The sequence below is a fragment of the Manis pentadactyla genome, chromosome 15, assembly GCF_030020395.1.
Source record: "Manis pentadactyla isolate mManPen7 chromosome 15, mManPen7.hap1, whole genome shotgun sequence".
Lineage (NCBI taxonomy): Eukaryota > Metazoa > Chordata > Mammalia > Pholidota > Manidae > Manis > Manis pentadactyla.
Window position 1 is genome coordinate 1,184,865 of NC_080033.1, and position 21,027 is coordinate 1,205,891.

At 50.8% G+C, this 21,027-nt stretch overlaps 2 protein-coding genes across 10 annotated transcripts in view; both read left to right on the plus strand.

Moving 5' to 3' along the window:
* On the plus strand, positions 1-20,108 carry PLEKHA4 (pleckstrin homology domain containing A4). 6 transcript variants are annotated; one of them, XM_036885556.2, is made up of 20 exons: positions 1-275; positions 2,014-2,103; positions 2,841-2,948; positions 4,307-4,379; positions 4,493-4,593; positions 4,670-4,843; positions 5,241-5,456; positions 5,808-6,087; positions 6,721-6,795; positions 7,644-7,691; positions 7,810-7,890; positions 8,028-8,177; positions 9,099-9,197; positions 11,093-11,233; positions 12,182-12,281; positions 12,353-12,429; positions 17,644-17,805; positions 18,766-18,824; positions 19,239-19,351; positions 19,656-20,108. In XM_036885556.2, exons 3-20 carry the CDS (start codon positions 2,890-2,892, stop codon positions 19,922-19,924), a joined length of 2,277 nt encoding a protein of 758 aa, XP_036741451.2. In that variant the 5' UTR covers positions 1-275; positions 2,014-2,103; positions 2,841-2,889; the 3' UTR covers positions 19,925-20,108. The 6 variants fall into 6 exon arrangements, with proteins under 6 accessions (XP_036741451.2, XP_036741449.2, XP_036741450.2 ...); XM_036885554.2 differs by having other exon boundaries at positions 4,734-4,843; XM_036885555.2 differs by lacking the exon at positions 1-275 and adding an exon at positions 1,079-1,570 and having other exon boundaries at positions 4,734-4,843; positions 19,665-20,108.
* HSD17B14 (hydroxysteroid 17-beta dehydrogenase 14) overlaps positions 20,010-21,027 on the plus strand; it is an 11,788-nt gene continuing 10,770 nt past the window's right edge. For 2 of the 4 annotated variants that reach the window (XM_036885572.2, XM_057493125.1), the window contains exons 1-2: positions 20,010-20,194; positions 20,458-20,592. In XM_036885572.2, the coding sequence (XP_036741467.1) occupies positions 20,505-20,592 (88 nt within the window). In that variant the 5' untranslated portion in view covers positions 20,010-20,194; positions 20,458-20,504. Of the gene's footprint in view, positions 20,195-20,393; positions 20,593-21,027 lie in introns of all 4 variants that reach the window. The other 2 variants (XM_036885568.2, XM_036885569.2) reach the window with 2 other exon arrangements.

A 21,027-nucleotide genomic window follows, 5' to 3' on the forward strand; every position in this document is an offset into this window, starting at 1 on the left:
CGCCCCGAGAAAAGTTTTCTGTCAATCAAACGTGTGGCCGGCTTAAGCAGCGAGGAGTCTGGCCCAACTCTTCCCATGAAAACAACTTTCCACCCCAGTTTAGCCAGCAGGCTTCAGTCCAGCGCCTCCCATCTTCACCTCTGGTCGTTTTCCTCCGCGGTGCGGGAGAGTATTGTTTCCTTTTCACAGATGAGGAAACTGAGGCTTGGGAATGAAGTCACTTACCCGAGATTGGCCCAGCGGAGTCTAGATTCATCGCAAAAGAGGACAAGAATGTAAGCACCCTGAAGGCACTTTGCTTTGCTCCCTGCTTTCTTCTCACTGCCTGACACATAGTGGGTGCTCAACAAGGTGGGAGTGGATACCAAACCAAAAGCTCAGATCCCTTCCCAGTCTAAGGCACAAGGCTCCGCACCTGGATTTTACCTGCTTCAAACTCATACAAAAGCTCTGCTTACACAAACTGAAATTATGGCTGTGCGTGGGGGTCTTTTCTTCTGCCATAAGTTCCAGGCTCAGGGATACAGTCCCAATTTCCTGCCCCCAACTCCTGCAATTTGGTTCATAATTTTGCTCCTCAAAAGATACCTACGAACCATGTCACTCTCTTGAGGAGGTCATCCTCAGTCTAGAACAGAATTCTTACCTGGATCTGAGGTGGAGATCTGACCCTGGCCACTTGACCCTGTCCTAGCCAGAATCCAAGAATCCAGGGCCACCCCCTCCTCCCTGGAGGACCTGGACCCATCCACTCAAAGCCACATTTCCTGACTCGTGGCTTCATTCACAACTCAGGAGTCCTGACCCCTAGCTTACACCTTCCCAGGTACCCAGAAGTCTGAGCCCTCACCCCTTCTAAGATCCAAGCTATCTCCTTTCAGGGTGCCAATGATCCAGGCCCCTGACCATGACCAGCCCACTGGGGCCCCGGAGTCCAGGCCTGCCCCTTCATTTAGGAATCTCAGCCTCAGCCCTTATGGGACCCAGGGGTCAGGGGCCCCCAGCCCCTCCACCCCGCAGTGGGGGCAGCTGAGCCAGGGGTCAGGCTGTGATGGGGAGGCCAGGAGGGGCGGGGTCATCCCGGATTGGAAGGGGAGACAGCAGCGTGGGCGGCTGGCCGACCAGCAGAGAGGAAAGAGAAACTGGGGGAGGAAGAGAGAAAGTGAGGAGAATCTGCAAGAGAGAAGCAGCAGCAGCAGCAGACATGAGGGCCATAGAGAGAGAGGAAGAGGAAAGGATTGAGTGAGAGGGAGGGAACGAGCTGGAGACTTGAGAGACTGTGAGTCCGAGAGAGAAGATTTGGGCAGAAACAGATACACTGGGAGAGAAAGTGATATGGGGGGTCGGGGGGTGGGTAGAGAATGAGTGACAGAGAGACTGGAAGAGATAGAGATTAAAGAGAGACAGGAGGTGAAACTGGAGACAGAGACAGTCTACAAGAAAGAGGAGAGACCAGAGAGACGAGAGACAGAAAGTGTGAGTGAGCAGGTGAGAAGGGGACTGAGGATCACAACAGGCAGAGAGGCTCCCGCACTGCCCTCCTGCCCCTGTTCCTGGGACCCCAGAGCCGGTAAGTTCCTTGGCTGGGCTGGGAGGGCTGCAGGGCTTGCATTCCTGTGCCTGGGCTCAGCAAGGATGGCTTGGTGGGGGGTGCGGGAGGGCAGGAGCCAGGTAGCTGGGGGCAGCGGGAAAGAGACAGGGAATGGACGTCCCTAAGCAGAGAGGGTCAAATTCTTGGCCAGCGTGCAGGGGGCCAGAATAAAGGGGGCCCTATTCTCTGTCTTGGGCTCCAGACAGCTGCCCCCTCCCCGCAGCTGCCAGTGCCGCCCACCTCTCTTGGCATTGCTCTTGGTATGCTGTCCCGGACCAGGGCCTCCCGCAGCTCCCTGGTTCCCCAAACAACAGGCTCTTTCTCCTCAGCCGCCTCCGACCTGCGAGCCCCTGACCCCATCTTTGTCCCGAGCCGGGTCAGCTGCAGAGACAGCACACAGCCCCTTTCTTTTTTTCCCCAAGCCTTTGATGGAGGAGGGCAGACCTCGGAGCAGCCTCAGCCTGGCCAGCAGCGCCTCTACAATCTCCTCGTTCAGCAGCCTGAACACCAAGGTCTGAGCTTCTTGGTGGAGCTGGGGGAGGAGGGCAGGGCTCTGGGCTGCCCCATCTCATTTCCTAGTCCTGGCTTCAGCGCCACCCCAGGGACTCTCGTTGTTAAGAACAAGGATCCTTAGCAACGGGGTCTGGCAGGCCTAGTAAGGTCCCAGATTGCCCACTAGCCGCAGCTAGGAATTCAGAGACACTCCCAGCTGTCCTCAGCCCCCTTATTTTCCTAATTTGAAGCCAGAGTAGCAGCCCCACTTGACTGGTTGGGAGGATAAGGCCGCTCCCCAGCCAGGAGGTTTCTCCTCATGGAACTCAGAAGCGGTGGCTCATCTTGATTAGGACTGAGAGAATGGTCCTCTCTAGCCAGCGGATCTACCTGGTTCTGAAATTCAGTAAGGAAAGACCTTTCTCAAACAATAAGGCCTCATATAACTTGTGTACTGAGTCATCACCCCAGCCAAAGTCTTTGCCCCTCTGCCATTCTCTTCACTCATCTCCGGTTCCCCAAGATTGGAATCCACAGATGCGATCCTGACTTTGGTCGGCACCATCCCCATTGAAGGGCATCCTGCGGGAATCTGGCTAGGGATGCCTGAGACACCTGTGTGCCTGGAGAGGGAGCTCTGTCTATCGGGACGGAAGGATATGGAGCCATCTCTCCACCCTGAACATGGCTGCTAAGGGATGTCACTCCCCAAGCCATCCCGAGGCCCTGTTCACATACTACCTTCTTCTCTCCTCAGAGGCCCACCAGGGTGGTAAGCAAGGTACACGCCTTCGGGAAGAGGAGCAATGCACTCAGAAGGGATCCTAACCTCCCTGTGCACATACGAGGCTGGCTTCATAAGCAGGTGGAGTGAGCAAGACAAGGGAGAGTTCGCTCGGAGTGACATTTGGAGGCTATGCCCTGTCCACTGTTTGTCTCCTTCTGAGACTCCCAATATGTTTGTATTTTTTTAATCATTGCTTCTCCCCTTATTCTGGCATTGCTTCATGCAGCTATCCATTCATCATTCATTCATTCGGTGACCACTTCCTGAGCATTTCCTATGTGCCAAGCCCTGGGGCACATACCATACAAATCAGACAAACAAGTATCTATAGTACATTTAAAATGGGTGTGGTGTGGGATGGATAATAAATTAGTATGTAAGTAAATGGATTTGATGATTTCAGTTTGTAGAAAGTGCTGTGAAGAAATAACAAGGATGTGCTGAAAGTGACTGAGGGATGGGAGCTACGTCTGACTGTTGGTCTCTGAGATGACATTCGAGCTGAGAACTAAATGACAAGAAGGAGCCCCTCATGTTAAAATCCAGGGAGCAGAGCAAATCTGAAAGCAAAAGGCCCTGCCGCAGGCCAGAGCTTGGCGTCTGGAGCCAGCCAGGGGGGAGACAGGAAGGATGGCAGGGAGGTGGTTCTCGAAGTGGGGTCCTGAGCCAGCAGCACCAGCATTGCCTGGGAACTTGCTGGAAATGCACACTGCCTGCTCCCATCCTAGATCTACTGACCCGGGAACCCTGGAGGTGGGACCCAAGAACTGTATTTTAATGAAACCTCCTGGTGATTCTTCGGCACGCCCAAGTTTGAGATTCCCTGCAGGCCAGTACACTAGAGTAAGGAATTTGAGATGTACTCTAAGTGCGACTTTAAGCTCTGTTTTGAGCAGGAGACTCCCTTGATCTGACTTACCATTTTAAAAGACCATGCTGTCTTCTGCTGGAACAGATTGAAGAACAGAGAAGCACAGGGTTGGAGATGGAGTAGTTCTGGCTGAAGTGATGGGGAGATGCAGGATTCAGATTATGGCTCAGTGCCACCTCCCCGGCCTCTCTGTGTCTCAGGTTCCAGAATACTCAGACCAAGTCTTCCTATATAAAACCCTGCCCGTGTGTAGTGCAGTATCTGTTTCTAATCTTCCTATAATTTCTCAATCCCCAGTTGACAACTGAGAGAGGGTCCTAGCCTGGAAATGCCTGGAAATCTAAGGGAATAGTTTGGAAATGGTGGTACTCGGAGTCCAACTCAGGTCCAACTGTGTCCAGAATCTCTGTCGGCTCAACCACAGCACTCCCTTCCAGTGTTCTGTCTAGTCCATTGCATCCAACATGTGCCTCTGCTCCTCCCCTCCCTCTGGGTTTCTGTCCCCAAGTGTCCCTGTCCCCATCAATGTTTTCCTCTCAGGCCTTTCCTTCCACTCTGTCCCCAGGACAGCTCCGGGCTCCGGCTCTGGAAACGACGCTGGTTCGTCCTCTCTGGCCACTGCCTCTTCTATTACAAGGGTCAGTGTCCAGGCTGGCACGGGGTGGGCAGGCCCCATCCCCACCCTCCCGGCCCTGTAGCGTCTCTGTCTCCAGATCCCCGTGTGATCCGGGACCCTAAACCCTCCTTGCAGACAGCCGCGAGGAGAGCGTCCTGGGCAGCGTCTTGCTCCCCAGCTACAGTGTCAGACCAGATGGGCCAGGAGTCCCCCGAGGGCGGCGGTTCACCTTCACCGTGAGTCCGTTCAGGCGCCATGGGCACTAAGGGTGTAAGCGAGTCCCCATTACTGGAGTTAAAGCACCTTGCCTAGGTCTGTGGCATCCTCCTTTTTAGAGGGCACAAGGGTCCGGATGCCCAGCTCTCTCCCCCCACAGGCGGAGCACCCGGGAATGAGGACGTACGTTCTGGCTGCCGATACGTTGGAGGACCTGCGGGGCTGGCTACGGGCCCTGGGTCGGGCCACCCGCGCGGAGGGGGACGATTGGTGAGTCAACGTCCAGGCCACGCCCCTGACTCTGCACCTCTGATCCGGATCCTTCTAATCATCCCCAACTCCACCCCTTGAGGCCTTCGAAGTCTAATGTCTGGTCTCCTAGCTAGGACTCCAGGGGCCTCTGTCCTGGTGGGTCCCAAGTTTCAGGCTAGAGGCTCACAGTCTGGGCACTGGGTGCAGCCACCTGGAAGGGCCTTGCAGTCCTGCACTGGCCACACTCCAGGCCTTCGGTTCCGCATCTACTAAATGGGGGCAATGATTTATAGTGCCCTACCTCCCCCTATTTTCTGCGTAGGTCCCTGTGTCCTCATCCCTCATCTGTGAAATGGAAATAAGGGCTGTTATGAGGTTCAAAGGAGTTATATCTTTTTCTGTGCCTGCTCCTTAGTGGGCGACCCAGGTCACCCGCACGTCCCCAGCCTGGGGAGGGTCCTGGCGGCCCTGGCGGGCCCCCGGAGGTGAGCAGAGGGGATGAGAAGCGCAGCTCAGAATCACCGGAGGTGGCTTGGCTCTCCAGGGGTCGCGGCCTACCTGGGCTGCTCAGTCCCAGCCCCACAGCTGACCTCCAGTCTGGACACCGGATTCGGAGAACTAGGAGCCCAGAGTGAGTTGGAAAAGGAAGTCTGGGGCGAGGAGGTTCTTTAGGGCTGAGCTTCAGGGGAAAAGCCTAAGAGAAAGGAGGGGACTGGGACTGACGGGCTGTGCCTAGTGCTCTCTCCTGCAATTGTGTGGGAGTTGCTGGGGTTCTGATGGGGTCAAAACCTGTGGGGAAGGAGTCCTAAGAAGGAGAGTCCACAAAGGGGGAATTTATTCAGCATCTGGCCAATAGAGGAGGGTTCTACTCTAGAGGGACAGTGTGACACTAAAGGGAGGCCCATCATTAAGGCTAACTTGGAGGGTAATGGGGTGAGGGGGCTCTAGTTGACTCAGTTACCCGATTCTCTCCTCCCCACAGCCTGTTCACACCCCTCTCTCGTTCTCCCTCCCCTCTGAGCCTCCCCCGGCCCCGTTCTGCCCCTGCACGCAGACCCACTCCCTCAGGTGATCCAGCACCCCCTGCCAGACCCCATACCCCGCTAAGTCGCATTGATGTCCGGCCTCCCCTGGATTGGGGCCATCAGCGCCAGACCCTCTCCCGACCCCCTACTCCTCACCGAGGACCCTCTTCGGAGGCTGGGGGAGGAAGGCTCCCCAGGAGTCCCCAGAACTGGAGTCAGGAGGCCAGAACAACACAGGTAAACAGATTGGTGATGGGGGGGAGGACTACATCTCCCATATGGCCATATGGGCTGTCTTTCTGGCTGGTCTCTAGGCCATTGCTTCCTGAGTATCATGGGAATTATAGTTCAGTAAGATAAGCTGGGTTCAGATGAAAGTGAGGAGAAAGAGAAAGAATGGATTTTTTATCCCATCAGTCCTCATGGCTGTCCTTTTGGGCATGTCTCTGGCCACTCTGCATTATGGGGATTATAGTCTAAAATACCATCCTCCAAGACAATGCCATGATAGGTCGTGTGGATTGCTCTGCCTTGCCCCTTCAGTTTATCTTAACAAATTAGTCACCTGATGTTTTCTCTGAGCATCATCGGGTTGTAGCCCAGAATACCCACAGCTAACCACAAATGTGAGAGTGTTGGTGGATTGTAACTTCTATTGGCCTTGCGCTAGTTTGCCAGGCTTGACCATTTATTATCATTCTCTGTATTCCCATAGTGGCACATAGCTGGAGAGCAGGTAGTTGATGAAGCTGTGGGGGCCCAGCTCTAAACCTCAAAGAGTCTCCTAAGGCACTTCAGTTCCAGATACTCCCAGTCTAATTTTGGTTACATGCCAATGTGTAAACATTTCTATTTTGATATTCCTCCCAGGCCCCATCTGGCTCCTCCACATATCTCCAGCTCCCCCCAAGAGCTCCTGGGACCCAGGCTTCCATGGTTTTATTGGTAGGCATCCTGGGGCACTCAAATCTTCCAGGGTCCCCCTCCCTTGCTTTCTTTGTTATAGAGAATATCACCTCCTGTACTAGTGTGCCTAGAGAAGACTGGAATTTCAAGGTCCCAGTGCTTCTGTTAGTTGCCTAGGGCTGCTGCAACTGGGTGGCATATATATAGAATATCTTTCCATTTATTCATCATCTAGGTCTTTTATTTGAATTTTAAAGCTTTTCTGTAAAGATCTTGTGTGCTCTTAGTTAAGGTAACTCCTAAATTCCTGATAGTTTGATAGTACCTATTTGAATGTTATTTTCTTTTTTGAAAATGTTATTTTCTAGTTATTAATGGTATAGAGATACACTGTCAATATTTGTGGCTTCATCTTGCATCTGGCATCTTTGCCAAATTCTCTTATCTGTTCTAATCATTGTTTGATTCTGTTGGTTTTTCTTGGTAGATGAGCATATCACCTCCAAATAATGGTGGTTTTACCTTTTCCCATCCCTATCCATACACCTTTTTGTTTCCTTTTTCTTTTCCTATAGCATTGTCAAGATCTCTAATACTGTGTTAAATTGTAGCAGTGGTAGTGAGTATCTTTATTTTATTCTCAGTTGTAAAGCAAATGTCTACATTTTCTCCACTATTTATGATATTTGCTACAGCTTTTAGTAACAGAGTCCATTGGATCTTCCTAAAGGCAAGAATGTGACAATTGGTCTATTAAGGTTTGCTAAGGCTTGGAACGAAGCTGATAAGGACAAGAGTGTCTATCAGTAGAAGCAGAGCTTGGCTCAATGTTGAGCCACAATGTGGACCTGTCTGTCCATATGACCCCTGGCTTTTCTCCTCCTTAGCCGGGTCCCCCCCTGGACTCAACCTTCCACCAAAGCTTGGAGACAGATGTAAGTTTTCTCCGGTGTGATCCCTGCTGAGTTCCCAGAGATGGGGAGAGAATGCTATAAATGGCAGGGAGAAGAGCCAGATCTGGGCCGTAAATAGCCCCTGTTCTCCTTTCTCCAGACTCTGTTGACCAAGTTGTGCGGGCAGGACCGGCTCCTGAGGAGGCTGCAGGAGGAGATAGACCAGAGGCAGGAGGAGAAGGTATGGAGCTCTGGGATGGAGGGACTTCTTGCCTCTCTATACCTGCCCTTAGTCTTTCCTGATCCCTGGCATGCCATTCTTCCCCCCTGGGGCTAGGAGTGGCTTCAAAAGTCTAACTACCTTCCCTCTTGGTGCAGGAACAGCTAGAAGCAGCCCTGGAGTTGACCAGGCAGCAGCTGGGCCAAACAACCAGGGAGGCTGCAGCTCCTGGGAGGGCTTGGGGGCGCCAGCGCCTCCTGCAGGACCGACTGGTCAGTGTGAGGGCCTCTCTTTGTCACCTGACCCAGGTGAGCATCTAGGAAGGGGCATACGCTATCAGGAGGCCTCGGGACTCTACACCTTGTTACTGAAGGGAACCTGCCTCCAAAGGCTCATGGGAAGGTAGTTCTTGAAAATTGCCCCATCTCAAAATTTTAAACCAGTGATCTTGACAGTCCCAAAGGGTGAGGGGCAAACAGCCAAGAAATAGCAGAAGTTAATTTAGTGGTTTTAGAGGGTAAATTTGATATAGACTTCCTAGCTTTGAATTTCCCCTCCTACTCATAGTAACTGGGTTACCTTAGAAAAGTTACTTAACCCCTCTGAGACTCAGATGGCTCTTATGTAAACTGGAAATGATAAAAATAGTATCTACTTCATAGGGTCATTGTGAAGATTTCATAAATATATGTCAATGAATATTTAACACCTAGTTACATAGTAATATTTATTAGCTACAATTATTATCTGTAAGATGGAAACATCAGTAGTACCTACCTCACAAGAATTAAATGAGAGCTAAGAGCAGTGCCTAGCACCTGGTAAGTGCCTAATAAACTTTAGCTGCTATTATTGTTTTTATTATTACTACTGCTAGTGGTACTAGCAAGGTTGTTCTGTTGCCCAGGGGTACGTTGGGTTGTGGTCTTGACTGTCCCAAGAATTCATTAGGTCTTTAGACTCTGTCACCCTTGGAGAGTGCAGAATTAAACCAGAGGATTCAGGGAAAGCTGTTATTTGTCTACCTTAGCAGCTCATTGGAATGGCAGGTTCCATATAGACTCTGAGGTTCCCAGTAGTCCAGGCAAGGAGGCCATTGGGAATGGTAGTCCATATGCACCCTGACCCCAGGACTCCCTTCTTCCTCTAGAGCTGGGAAAATACAGAGTGGGGAAAGATCTGGTACATGTGCATGCTAACCCTGTGTCTCCCCCTTTTTGGTACCTGAGGATCGAGAGCGGGTTTGGGACACATACAGCAGCCTGGAGCAGGAGCTGGGCACATTGAGAGAGACCCTTGAGTACCTGCTGCACCTCGGGTCCCCCCAGGTACATGCCTACCCGGGCCCCAGCCCCCATCCTTCACTCCAAGTTCACCTGGAAACCCTTTAAGCCCCTCCTGCAGGATCAAAGGTCCTCCTACTTGATCCCCAATTCCTCCCCTCCAGCCTTTCTTTTTAAATTTCTCATCGTAGTTCAGACCATACCCTTAATTTTAAGACCTACTCAGGTTCAGAACCACTCTCCTGTCTGGTTCTAAATCTCTCCTCTTATTTTGAAGCCCTGTCCTCCTTGTCAAAACTCCACTCCTCGGCCCTGTCCCCATCCTCAAGTTCATTTCTTGTATTCTGCATCCTGACTTTTGCTGTTAATTTGTCCTCTGGAGTTTCCAGGTCTAAATCCAGTCCCCCACTCCCGATATAAGCCCCTTTGCTTAGCCTCAGATCCACTTCATTCTAAGCCTAGCAATAGAGTTTCTAGGTCACAAATCATTCGTTAAAAACACTGTCTTCTTGCATTAAATGTATACTGACAGATTTAAGCCATACCCTGTTCATGCTAACTCCTCCCACTGCTTCCTAAAATCCACCTCTCAACTCTAATCCCCCACCTACTGGTGTTAAATATCACCTAGCACCAGCAATATATGAAAAGAATACATCAGAATCAAATTAGGTTTATTACAGGAATGCAAAGTGGATTTAACACTTGAAAATTGCTTCGTGTATTTCATTATAATTAACAAAATAAAGGAGAAAAACATGATCATCTTAATAAATGTGGAGAAAACGTTTGATAAAATTTAACATCCACTCATGACAAAAGTTCTCAGCAAAGTAGGAGTAGGAGGGAACTTCCTTAATCTGATAAGACATCTATACCAAACTTACAGCAAACATAGTCGGCAGTGAAATATTGAAATCTTTACTCCTGATAACCAGACTAAGACAAGGATGTCTGTTATTACCAGTTGTAGTCAACATTGTACCAGGGGTCCTAGTCTGTACCAGTGAATCTGATAAATAAATCAGAAGTATGAGGACCAGGGAAGAAGTAAACTTGTTCTTATTTACAGATAACATGATTGTATATGTGAAGAAAATCCAAAATAATCTCGATAAACTATTAGGATAAGCAAATTCAGGAAGGTCACTGGGTGCAAGGATAATATACAGAAATCCATTGTTTTCCTGTATGTTAGTGCCAAACAATTAGAAAATAAATATTTATGAACAGCAGTGTTTGTAATTAACATTAAAAAATTAAATAGGAAGACACTTATTGAAAGATATCCAAAAGATCTACTCTGAAAACCACAGAATATTATTGAGAGAAATCAGAGACCTGTACAGATGGAGAGATATACTGTGTTCATGGACAGGAAAGCTATAATACTGTGAAGATGTCGGCTCCCCAGATTGATTTCCCCTGCGAGGATCTGCAATTTCAATGCAAATTCAGAAGGTTTCTATGTGGAGATGGACAAGCTGACTCTGGAAGCCGGAAGTATCTGGAAGTGCAAAAGGCTAACAGTAGCCAAGGCAGCCTTCAAGAACAAAACTGGAGAACTATCACAACTGGATGTTAAGTCTGACTGTAAAGCTCTAATTAATGACAGTGCAGTATTGACACTGGTTAGTCAGATGGACCACAGTAATGGAATAGGGTATTCAGAAACAGACTCACATTTATTTATATGGTCACCTTTTCATGACAGAGGTGACACTGCAGAGCAGTACAGAAAAGACAGTGTTTGTGATCAATGGTGGGTCACTGGGATAATCCACATCTGTCCACAAACATAGCCTCTGTATGCATATATAGTCCATTTATGACTCCGTAAATATAGCCCAGATAATTTCAGTCCCCTTCTGTGATTTATTAACTTTAACCCTACTTGCATTTTCCCACCTTTGAATGACAAATTCCTTTTTTCCCCCCAGGACAGAGCATCTGCTCAGCAGCAGCTATGGATGATGGAAGACACACTGGCAGGTCTGGGAGGCCCCCAGAAACCACCCCCTCACACTGAGCCAGACTCCCCATCTGTGGCACTGCAGGGCGAGGAGTCCTCGGAGAGAGAGGTGAGACTCACCCCCAGCTTCCTGTCCCCTCCACCCCTGGCCCAACCCATCACCACACTCTCTCCCTCCCTTGATCAGCTAACCAGCCTCAGGCAAGTATCCTAAGCTCTGAAGCCTTTGTTTCCTTATTTGTTATATTGTTCACAGTCCTGTGGTTTGCTGGAGCCAGCACCCAACACCTCGCAAGAACCAAGTGTGTGCATTTCTTCTCAAGTCCACATTCAGTGGCCTCATTTTGGTAGCCTGAAATTGACCCTGGTGGGAATATTTTCACCACAGAAATTGGCGAACACTACAAACCACGGCTCTTTCTTCCAGACAGACATGTATTAAACATTCACCACACTGCTGGTCACAACCCCCACCCTGTAGAGTTCTGTAAGGAGAATCTGTGACTCACAAGTGCCTGACACAGCAGGCCCTCAGGAAGCAAGAGCCACCACCGTCATTGGTAGGTTAGAGCTGCTCTTTGTCCCGACCAGCAGACCGTGTGTTCAGATCCCAGCTTTGCTGTCTGTGTGATAACAGTCGTTGGCCTCATTTTCTGAGCCTCAGTTTTCCCCTTTTGCAAAGTGGGGATAATAATAGCTTCCTGTACTTTATTGAGGGAATTCAATGAGTTAATTCAGGTATGCAGACAAAGTGCTTAGCACGGCACCAGATGCATAATTATAAAACTTTGCTCCTATAATACCTTGTCATGTGCCAGATACTGTTCTAAATACCTTACATGTGTGGATTCCATCCTCATCAAAAGGTGAAATGTGGTTTAGAGAGGTAAGTAACTTGCCCAAGATCCCACAGCTAATAAATGGCAGCGCTGAGATTGGACACTAGGGTGTCTGGCTCTTGGTTTTCGATCTTAATCCTACTCATTCTGTGTCTCAGTTGCTAAGGGCTTGAAAATGGTAATAATAATGAATTGATCATCTTTCCCGACCCCTCCAGAGCCTGCCTGAGTCTTTGGAACTGAGCTTACCCCGGTCCCCTGAGACTGACTGGGGGCGGCCCCCAGGGGGCGACAGAGACCTCACCAGCCTTCACTCAGGTGAGCATCCTGGGCTGGGTGGGACTTGCTAGGTGTCCCCTGTCTCACCACGTCCCATTCTGCCCTTTCAGGACTTGGATCTTCAAGGGTCTCCCGGGCTTCCAGCCCTGAGGGTCTCCACCCCCCTTCCCCGCAGCCTGGAAACAAGGTAGGCTGTCCATTTGGCTTCCTCAGGCCCGTCTGGTAATGCTTTGATCTGACCACCACAGACCCCTTGCTCTTGGGGAAACAGCTGGGAGATGGGAGTCCAAAGGCCATATTCCAGAGCCGAGAGAGCACGATTTGTGCAGTGTTGGGATTGAATTTTGTCTCTGCCACTTCTAGGCTGTGTGACTTTGGGTCAGTTCTTAAACCTCTCTCTGCCTCTATTTTCTCATCTACAAAATGGAGCTAATAGCAGCGCCTACTGCCTAGAGCTGATGTGAGGAATCAAACTAGATGAATGCCCATAAAGTTTGAAAATAGTGCCTGCATATAGTAAGTACTTCATTCATTCATCCATCCACTCACTTATCATTCATTCAATGCATATTTATTAAGTAACTTCTTCACTGTCCAGTAATGGAGTCAGTAGCCACATGTCATTATTAAATTTAAATGAATTAAAATGAAATAAAATAAAAAATGTACTTGCACTCACTGCATTTCAGGAGCCATGTGGCCAGTGGCTTCCCTGCTGTACAGTGCAGAGAGTGGACACTCCCACCATCGCTGAGAGTTCTATTGCACAGAGGTGTTTAGGTGCCAAGGACACAGTCATGAGCAAGATGAGAAAAAGAGGTCCTTCCCTATTGAATCTGACATTCTGTGGGAGGAGGCAGATAATGAATAATCGATTTATTCTACATAACGGTTTATGTGTTATAAATGCTAAAAAAAGTAAAAACAGCATAGTAGGGAGGTTGGGTTGCTTTGAGAAGGGTGCAGTTGTAAGTGGCTTGGTCTGGCGAGGCCTCACCAAAAGGTCATGTTTGAACAGATACTTGAAGGAGGTGAGCGAGCGAGCCTTGGGGATGTCTGGTGAAAAGGCTTTCAGGCAAAGGGAACAGCCTCTGCAAAGATTCCCAGGCAGGAGCTGGCCTGGCCTGCTCGTGGAACAGCTAGAAAGCCAGGGTGGCTGGAACCGTGAGCAAGCTATGCGGATGGGGTGGAGATAAGGACAGATAGGTAATGGGGGCAGATCATGCTGGGACTCGTGGTCCACTGTGAGGACTGTTTTGATTTTGGGGAGCCGGGAGCCACAGAGATTTCCGGACGGAGTGGGTGGGGAGAAGGGGGGAGCGTAACCCGGCTGCCATAGGTGGAAACAGGTGCCCTCTGTCGGCGCTGCGGGGAACTGAATGTCTAGCAAGGGCTGAGGCCAGAGAGGAGCCGGCTGGGATAGTCCAGGTGGGAGAGAGTAATAATCCACTAGGTTAGAAGAAGTGGGGATGCTGAGAGGGAGTCGGACTGTAGATGTACTGATCTTCAAACTGTATTAAAAGCCCTTGGGACCAGACGTGATTCAAAATGCAAAATTTTGCAGGTCCTAGACTGGTAATGTGATGCGTATATTACATATTACATAAAACCTCCAGCGGCGTCTGGAGCAGCACCCTTAATCAAACGCATTAGCATTTCTCCAATAAAATGTATGAATATTCATACGAAATGAGATTAAGGTTATAAATAACATCTCAATTTAAATGTTAGCAGTAAACTACTAAAGGATTGAGTCAGTGGAATAAAAACAGATTCTAAGTATCAGGCACTATTTATTCCTAAGGAGAAGTTTTAGTAAAACATCATGCCACACATCCAGGTACAAATGAAGCCAAGTACCTGAATGCTCACTTGCAGTAAATGCTCATGATGTCTACTAGGAATCTGGAGACAGGGGTTGTTGGTCAAGCCCTTAACGCCATCACTAAGTTTCCCTCTGGGTGAGCAGGGCATGGCTTCATCAGTGGAGGGCTCAGCCCTTGGGCAGTGATCAACCCATACATCAACACAGGGTTTCTTGGGAGCACAGAACTCTGGCCCCCAGAACCCCATCCCCCACCTGAAGGGTTGTTCAGTTCAGATCAACAGACATCTCCTGACCCTTCTTGAGTGCCAGGCCCTGCAAAGCTGGGTTGCAGATCAATCCCTGTTTTCAAGGACCTACACTTTTGAGCTAAGTTTGCTGTGTAGTGAACCTCTATATCACAACCCCTATTTTTCTCCTCCATGTTGAAGCTGGCAAAGGGGTCTTGCAGGACAAGTATGGTTTATGCACTTGGCAGGACCATTCTCATCCCACTAAGACATCAGCTGGTAACCAATCCAAGCAGTATCAGGGGGGCCAAGGAGCTGCCACCTCTCCCCTTCCCCCTAAGCTTTGAGGTGTGGTCACTGCAGGAAGAAATCTCAAATTCTTTTATCAGCTTACATCTCCTGAGTCCTGCTAGAGGCCAGGCCCTGCAGGAGGGGTTAAGGGCCCAACCACGAATTTGACCTGATGTTGGAGTCTGAGGGCAACAGGTACAATGCAAACCTCAGGCCTATCTAACCAGGATAAAACTCAGAGCACTGGCAAGCCTTCTAAAGCCTAGATAGGTAATCTGAGTCCGAATGAGTGGAAAAATGGTTTGGCCAACTAAAATGGTATTTCCAACAGAGGGAATAGCTGTGTATGTAGAAAGCCTGGAGGTGATCAAGATAAGTGGCTGCTCTGTATCAGCAAAAAGGTGAACTGATTACTAGCTTAAGCAAGACAGATGGCTTCTTGTAAGATGCAATCTCCCCAAGCAAAGCAGAGAGCTGATGCTGTGTAGTGGGAACTTCAGAAATTGGTGCTCTTTCTAAGCCAGGGGTGTTTAGGAATTGGTGGACTTTTAGTTGTGGAAGCTGCATGTCCGCTGCTGATTGACTGATTTTCAGAAATACTGGGCCATCACTGATGACGGGCTTTCAGAAGCCAGGTTGGGGTGACAGTCGCGACTGCTTGATCAAACATTGGAGAGCATTTCTGGTGCTTACTTATTATTGTGGGTACAAAACAATCAGTGAGTCCTTTCCTAGGAGTGTTACCCAACCCCCAAGTCTGAATTTGAGAGCACGATGCACAGTAAGCCAATCTCTGAGTGACCAGTTTGAAGCAGAGAAAACCTCATGAGACGGGCAGCACATCGAGAAGACAGGGGGTCCTTCCCAAATCTGCCGTACCTGATCAGGCCAAGGGATGGGTTACATGCTATTGGCAAAGGAATGTGGGGGTTAGGGCAGAACTGGAGGGGCCTTGAAGCTCCTTGGAGTTATGTGCTGTCCCGTCCTCTTGGCATAGCCCAGGGGTCCTGGTGTGCTTCACGCTGACTCCACGTCTGGTATCAACTCTGCAGCACAGATGTTATCAACCAGCATCCTCCCTGGTCCTGCAACCAAATGCAGGGAAGAGGACAAAGGACAGGGTTAATGGTTCTTGCCAGGTAGTGAAGGAATGTGCTTATGTGCTATGTTAGGTTACCGTGGGGAGCCTAGTCAAGGTATAAACGAATAAAGAAATATACGTCCGGGCTCAGGAGAGGAACTTTGTAATTCTCGGTAGTGTATGTGAAGAACATGGATTGTTGGGGCGGCTCCCAGCAACGCTGATGTAGGGAGTTCCTCCTCCCTCATCCTAACCACGTGGTTCCCAGCGGTCCAGAGCGCACCATGGTTCTGGTGGGGCAATGAGTTCCAGGGATTTCAGAGCGAATCAAGGAAAATGATATGACCACGAGGTGGCAGTAGCAAACACGAGCTTTGTTTAAAGGTCCGTACTTTGGCAGGTGTGCGCGTGGGAGAAGTCCTTCCCGGCGGGAGAGCCTGCAAAGGTTACACCTTGGGGTCCGCTGCCCAGAAGGGGAGGGATGCAAGGGAACTCAGCAGTGCGGTGGGGAGTCTCTGGGTCAGAGAGCTCCCAAGGGCAGCAGCAACTTTGGGTCTTTTATAGCTACAAGTTTATCTAACCCCTGGTTGCAGATGTTGGACAGTTGTGGAGTATTCAAAGCAGGTGGTTAGCTAAAGTTATCTGCCTGTTTGGGCTATGTCTAAAACAAGTGGATGTGTAAAACTTGGAATTTGGTGATGACAAGCTTTTGCGCTGGTGGTCTGGCTTGCTGTGAAGAAATAACATAGGGCTGATAAACAGGGGCCACCATTTATATAAAGGCGGGGGGCGTGTGACTCAAGATTGGCCAAATCAGAGTAAGCTTCAGTGACTGATCCTACAATACGCAGCTGATCCAAGCTGTCTCCCTAGAATTTTCTAGCTGGAGACTGCAGCCAAAATCAAGGTGTCAGCAGGGACATGCGCCTTCTGAAGGCTCTAGGGAAAAATCTGTTCCAGGCTTCTGGTTGTCACACAACTTCTCCCCGTGTACGTGTCTGCATCCAGATTGCCCCATTTCCTGAAGGATAACACGTGTTTGCAGCCAGATGGCTCTATCAGCCCATTTCCTGCCTGTAGCATCCCAGGAGTCTGACAGCCCCCCTTCATTTTGTCTGGTCTCTGTCCCCTTCATTTCAATCTGGCAGCATTTCTGCCATGATGCTTTACTGGATCCACACATCCCATGCCTAATCCCCTAGCAGACGGATTGCCAGCCTCTTCCTTGGTATCCTTTCCAGAGAAATGCTGTCTCATTTTTTGCAATATAGATGGGCTGAGAATTATCCAAATCTTCAAGTGATTCAAAGATGAACGTTTCTGGTGAACATTTTTTAAAAAAATTCCTCTCTGTCTTCTTGCGTCTTAAGTTGCTTCAAGGTATCAGCAGGGCCGCAGTCTGTCTGGAGGCACTAGGGGAGGGTCTGCCCCAGGGCGCTCCGCTGGCTTCTGGTAGCTCCTCACCTTGTGGCTGCAGGCCTGCGATAATCACATAATCACTCGGCACTCTCCCTGTCTGCCTCTTCCCTCTGGTTGTGAGGCCAAGAGAGCTTGGCAAGTCCTAAGGACAACCCAAACTGTTTGTCCTGACAATGTCGTTAATACATCCCATGCCTCCTTTTGTTATTGTCAAAGCTGACTCAGAGTTGTTCTGCGTTACAAGTAACCTGACCACATGTGTGAAGAAACTTGATGTGTCTGGGGCTGCAGGGGTATTTGGTTTGGTTTCGAACAGGGCAGGTGATGGAGTTGAGGCCGAGGCCGGAGGGGTAGGTAGGGATGAGGCCACACAGGGCTTCAAATGCCTTTGTCTCGTGGGTGCTTGGGGACCATGGGAGGATGAGTGTAGAAGGATCCCTCTGAGGTCCAGTGATGAACTTACTGGAAATGGCAAGACAGGAGGCTGAGAGGTTCAGGGAAGAGACAAAGAAGGAGCCCAGGGTTGGAGTCCCAACGTGTTTCTCACCTCCCCAGGCCCCCCTAGTCAGGCACCGGATGAGTGCTCAGGAGCAGTTGGAGAGAATACGCAGAAACCAGGAGTGTGGACGGCCCCTCCCTCGCCCGGCTTCGCCTCGGCTTCTTACCCTGGGGAGGGCGCTGTCCCCGGCCAGACGCCAGCCTGACGTGGAACAGAGGGTGAGGGGAGCAGGGGCTATGGGGTGGGGCTGTGGGTGGTAGTGAGTCCTCCGCTCCTAGTTTAAGCCTCAATTTCCCTGTGTGTACAACGGAGATCTTCCCTACCTCCTTACCCAGAACTGGGTTTCCAGATTCACCCCATCTTGTACCTAGGCTAAAGGTCCATCCTGGCTCCCCTAGTGGTGGGGGACAGTGGGGTGGGGTGGGGCAGAAACAACATCTCCCCCTAACAAGCAATCTCCCTCAGGGTGGGGGTCACAGGTCTGGATTGGAAGCCCAGTTTTTCTTTTTTCAGTTAGTATATGTTGCCAGAGGCAAAGAAAGAAAGAAAGTGAGAGAGGGAGGGAGGCGGGAAGAAAAAGACTTGAGCAATTAAGGAAATGGATTTTATTCATGCTGTTGCAATGGAGAGAACATTCCGGGTCTGAAAATCAGTGTGCCAGCAGGAAGGTTTTATCTTTAGACTTTTCTAGGGAGGAATTAGGTAAATCCCAGCTGGGATGATTTTACTGTTGGGATTCTTTTTGTAACCAGGGAGTGTATCAGTCACACACATTTACCTCTGCATCTAGCTTGGTTTTTGGGGGGTCGGGAAGGGGGGGGTCACAAACAGTCCATCTAATTATAAGGTAAAGAATATGAATTTGGAGGGCCTGTTTCTGGCCTTGTCCTAGGTAAACAAGGGGAGGAGTCACCTGTGAGTGTCATCTAAGTCATATGGAAAAGGGTTCTTTGCAGTGAGCCATTTCCCAGAACACAAAAGGGGTGTGTGTGTGTGTGTGTGTGTGGTGGTGGTTGGTGGTTGGTGGTGGGATTTCCTTGCTATTTCCTAGGAGCATGTGTAAAGCCAGTGTCTCTGGATCAATTACATCCCCGCTCTGAGCCCCCTTCATCTCACCCTCAAAATGAGAAGGTGGGGACTTCCAGGTGAGGGATTCTAATGGCCTGGTTCCTTTGCAGCCTGCCCTAGGACACTCAGGAGCCCAGAAATGGCTCAGAAGCTCTGGGTCGTGGAGCAGGTAAGGAGCTTGGAGAGCCCAGGGGAGGAGCAGGGAAATCAATTTGCCAAAGGTGGGGGCAGGAGAATTTATTAATGTCTCCTAAGTACTGAAGTACAGATGGTAGAACCTTAGAGAGGCTTGGGTTCCTGGGCAATCAGGAAGCCCTAGGTTTTCTGCAGTGAGAACGGCAGTTCCCGGAGTTGCAGAACCGGGCAAATATCAAACAACGCCCGCCTCCATCAGGAAACCAGGTGAGGTTTACACGCGACTGGACTTCAGATCCCATAAGGCACGCGGGCTTTTGAGAGGGCCGCGTCCAGTTCACGATCCTTTAGCGACACGTGCTAGGGACTACAGCTCCCAGATGGACACGCGCCGCCCTGTGGTCCTCGCTGTAGTAATTGTACAGGTCCCCCAAATCCCTTTTTCTAGTCCAAGGAACACCACTCCTTATTTGCCAACACCTGAAGGTCACCGGGAGCGAGTCCTCAGCCTCTCCCAAGCTCTGGCCACTGAGGCGTCGCAATGGCATAGAATGATGACAGGTGAGGCGAGGCTGGGAGCTTTGGGTTCGGGGAGGCCTGGAATCTTAGGTCCTGGTGGGGAGGAGTCCGAGGCTGCTGGGAATCCTTTATCCCAAGGAGGAAAGAGCTGGACGCGGCTTGGGAGTTCTGGATTCCAAACCGGAGGGGACAGGGTCCAGGACTCCGCCTGGGAAGAGGGTTCCCGGGGCTGGGCTGCCTGAGTCTGAGGGAGGAGAGGTTTGGGGGTCCGGACTCCGGGATCCGAGAGGGAAGGCCTGGCATCTGGACTCCCGGGTCGCAGTTTGGCGTTCTCATTCCCACTCAGTCTCTAAAGGTGGAGATTTGGATGCTCGAGGAGACCCTCTTCCCCCTGCACCACCGCCTCCGGCGGACCCCACGCCCCAGGCGACCTCGCCCCCAAGATCTCCGGCGGCTAATTCCGGCTGCACCGGTTTCTCCAGACGTGGGAAGGGGCGCGGCGCCGGCCCGGCTTCCTGGGAGCCCACGTGGGATTCCGGGGCCGCGCCTCCGGCCCTGACCCAAGATGAGGGGGCGTGGCCTCTGCGAGTCACTCTGCTGCAGTCCAGCTTCTGACTGCCCGCCCGCAACATCTCAGCCAATCGGGGGGTGAGGGCGTGGCCTGGATTCACCGCCCGGGGACCACCTCTGGGCGTGGTCTGGTCCCCTCCGTGGGCCTAGGAAGGGAGTGGTGTTTCTGTGGCCACAGTTTGGTTTTCTCAACACTTGTCCAAATTCGGATTAAAACTTTGAACTTTTAGTCAATAGCTTTCTCTGTCTGTCTGGGATTGTGACCTTGGGTCCCTGAGAGGCAGAGCTGGAGTTGTGGACAGTGGCCTCAAACCGGTAGGTTTGAGGGACGACAGAGCTGGGGGCTTGGACTACTGGGTCTGAGGCGTGAGGGGCCGGACACCATAAATCCTGAATTTGACGGTGGGGCAGTCGCCCGGGGACCCGGCCTCCTGGGTCAGGGAGGAGGGGGCTGGGGCCGAGGTGCCGGGGTCAAACTTCCAGGTATCTGGCCTTCCTGGCAACGCCCCCTCAGGCCCGGGCTGCCAGGATCCAGCCCCTATTTTGATTCGACCCCATCGCCTCCCCGGACTTTGGAGGTGGAAAGAGGCCCAGAGTGAGTGACAGGGAGAGCGATTAACGCAGAATGGCCACGGGAACGCGCTATGCCGGAAAGGTGGTCGTGGTGACCGGGGGCGGGCGCGGTATCGGAGCCGGGATCGTGCGAGCTTTTGGTGAGTAGGGGTCCGGCTGTTGGGAATGTCGGAGCTGGGGACAGGAGGGAACCTGACGGGTAGTGGGAAGAAAGGTCTTCGGTTCTTGTGTCAAGATTCTTGTCTTGTAAAAGCCAGTTTTCAATGCTAAGGGAGGGGCAGGCAGGGGAAGCCCGGGGTCTGGGATTTTGGTGGGTCTCCAGGGGCTGTTACTCCTTTTCTCTGCGTCTCCGCTATACCTGCAGGTCTCTTGCAGGTTTAGGATTGACTCTGGAACCCAGAGATGAGGGCTCTGGAACCTCGGCAGGCACCTGGAGTAGCCAGAATGTGTCAAAGCCTCTGCCCTTTGTCCAGGGGGATATCATGAGACTTTGGGGTCACTCAGGGAGCACATGGGCCACGCCAGACGGCCATAAGAGGGCAGCAGAGGCCTTCACCAAGGGTGTGCTGGGGTAA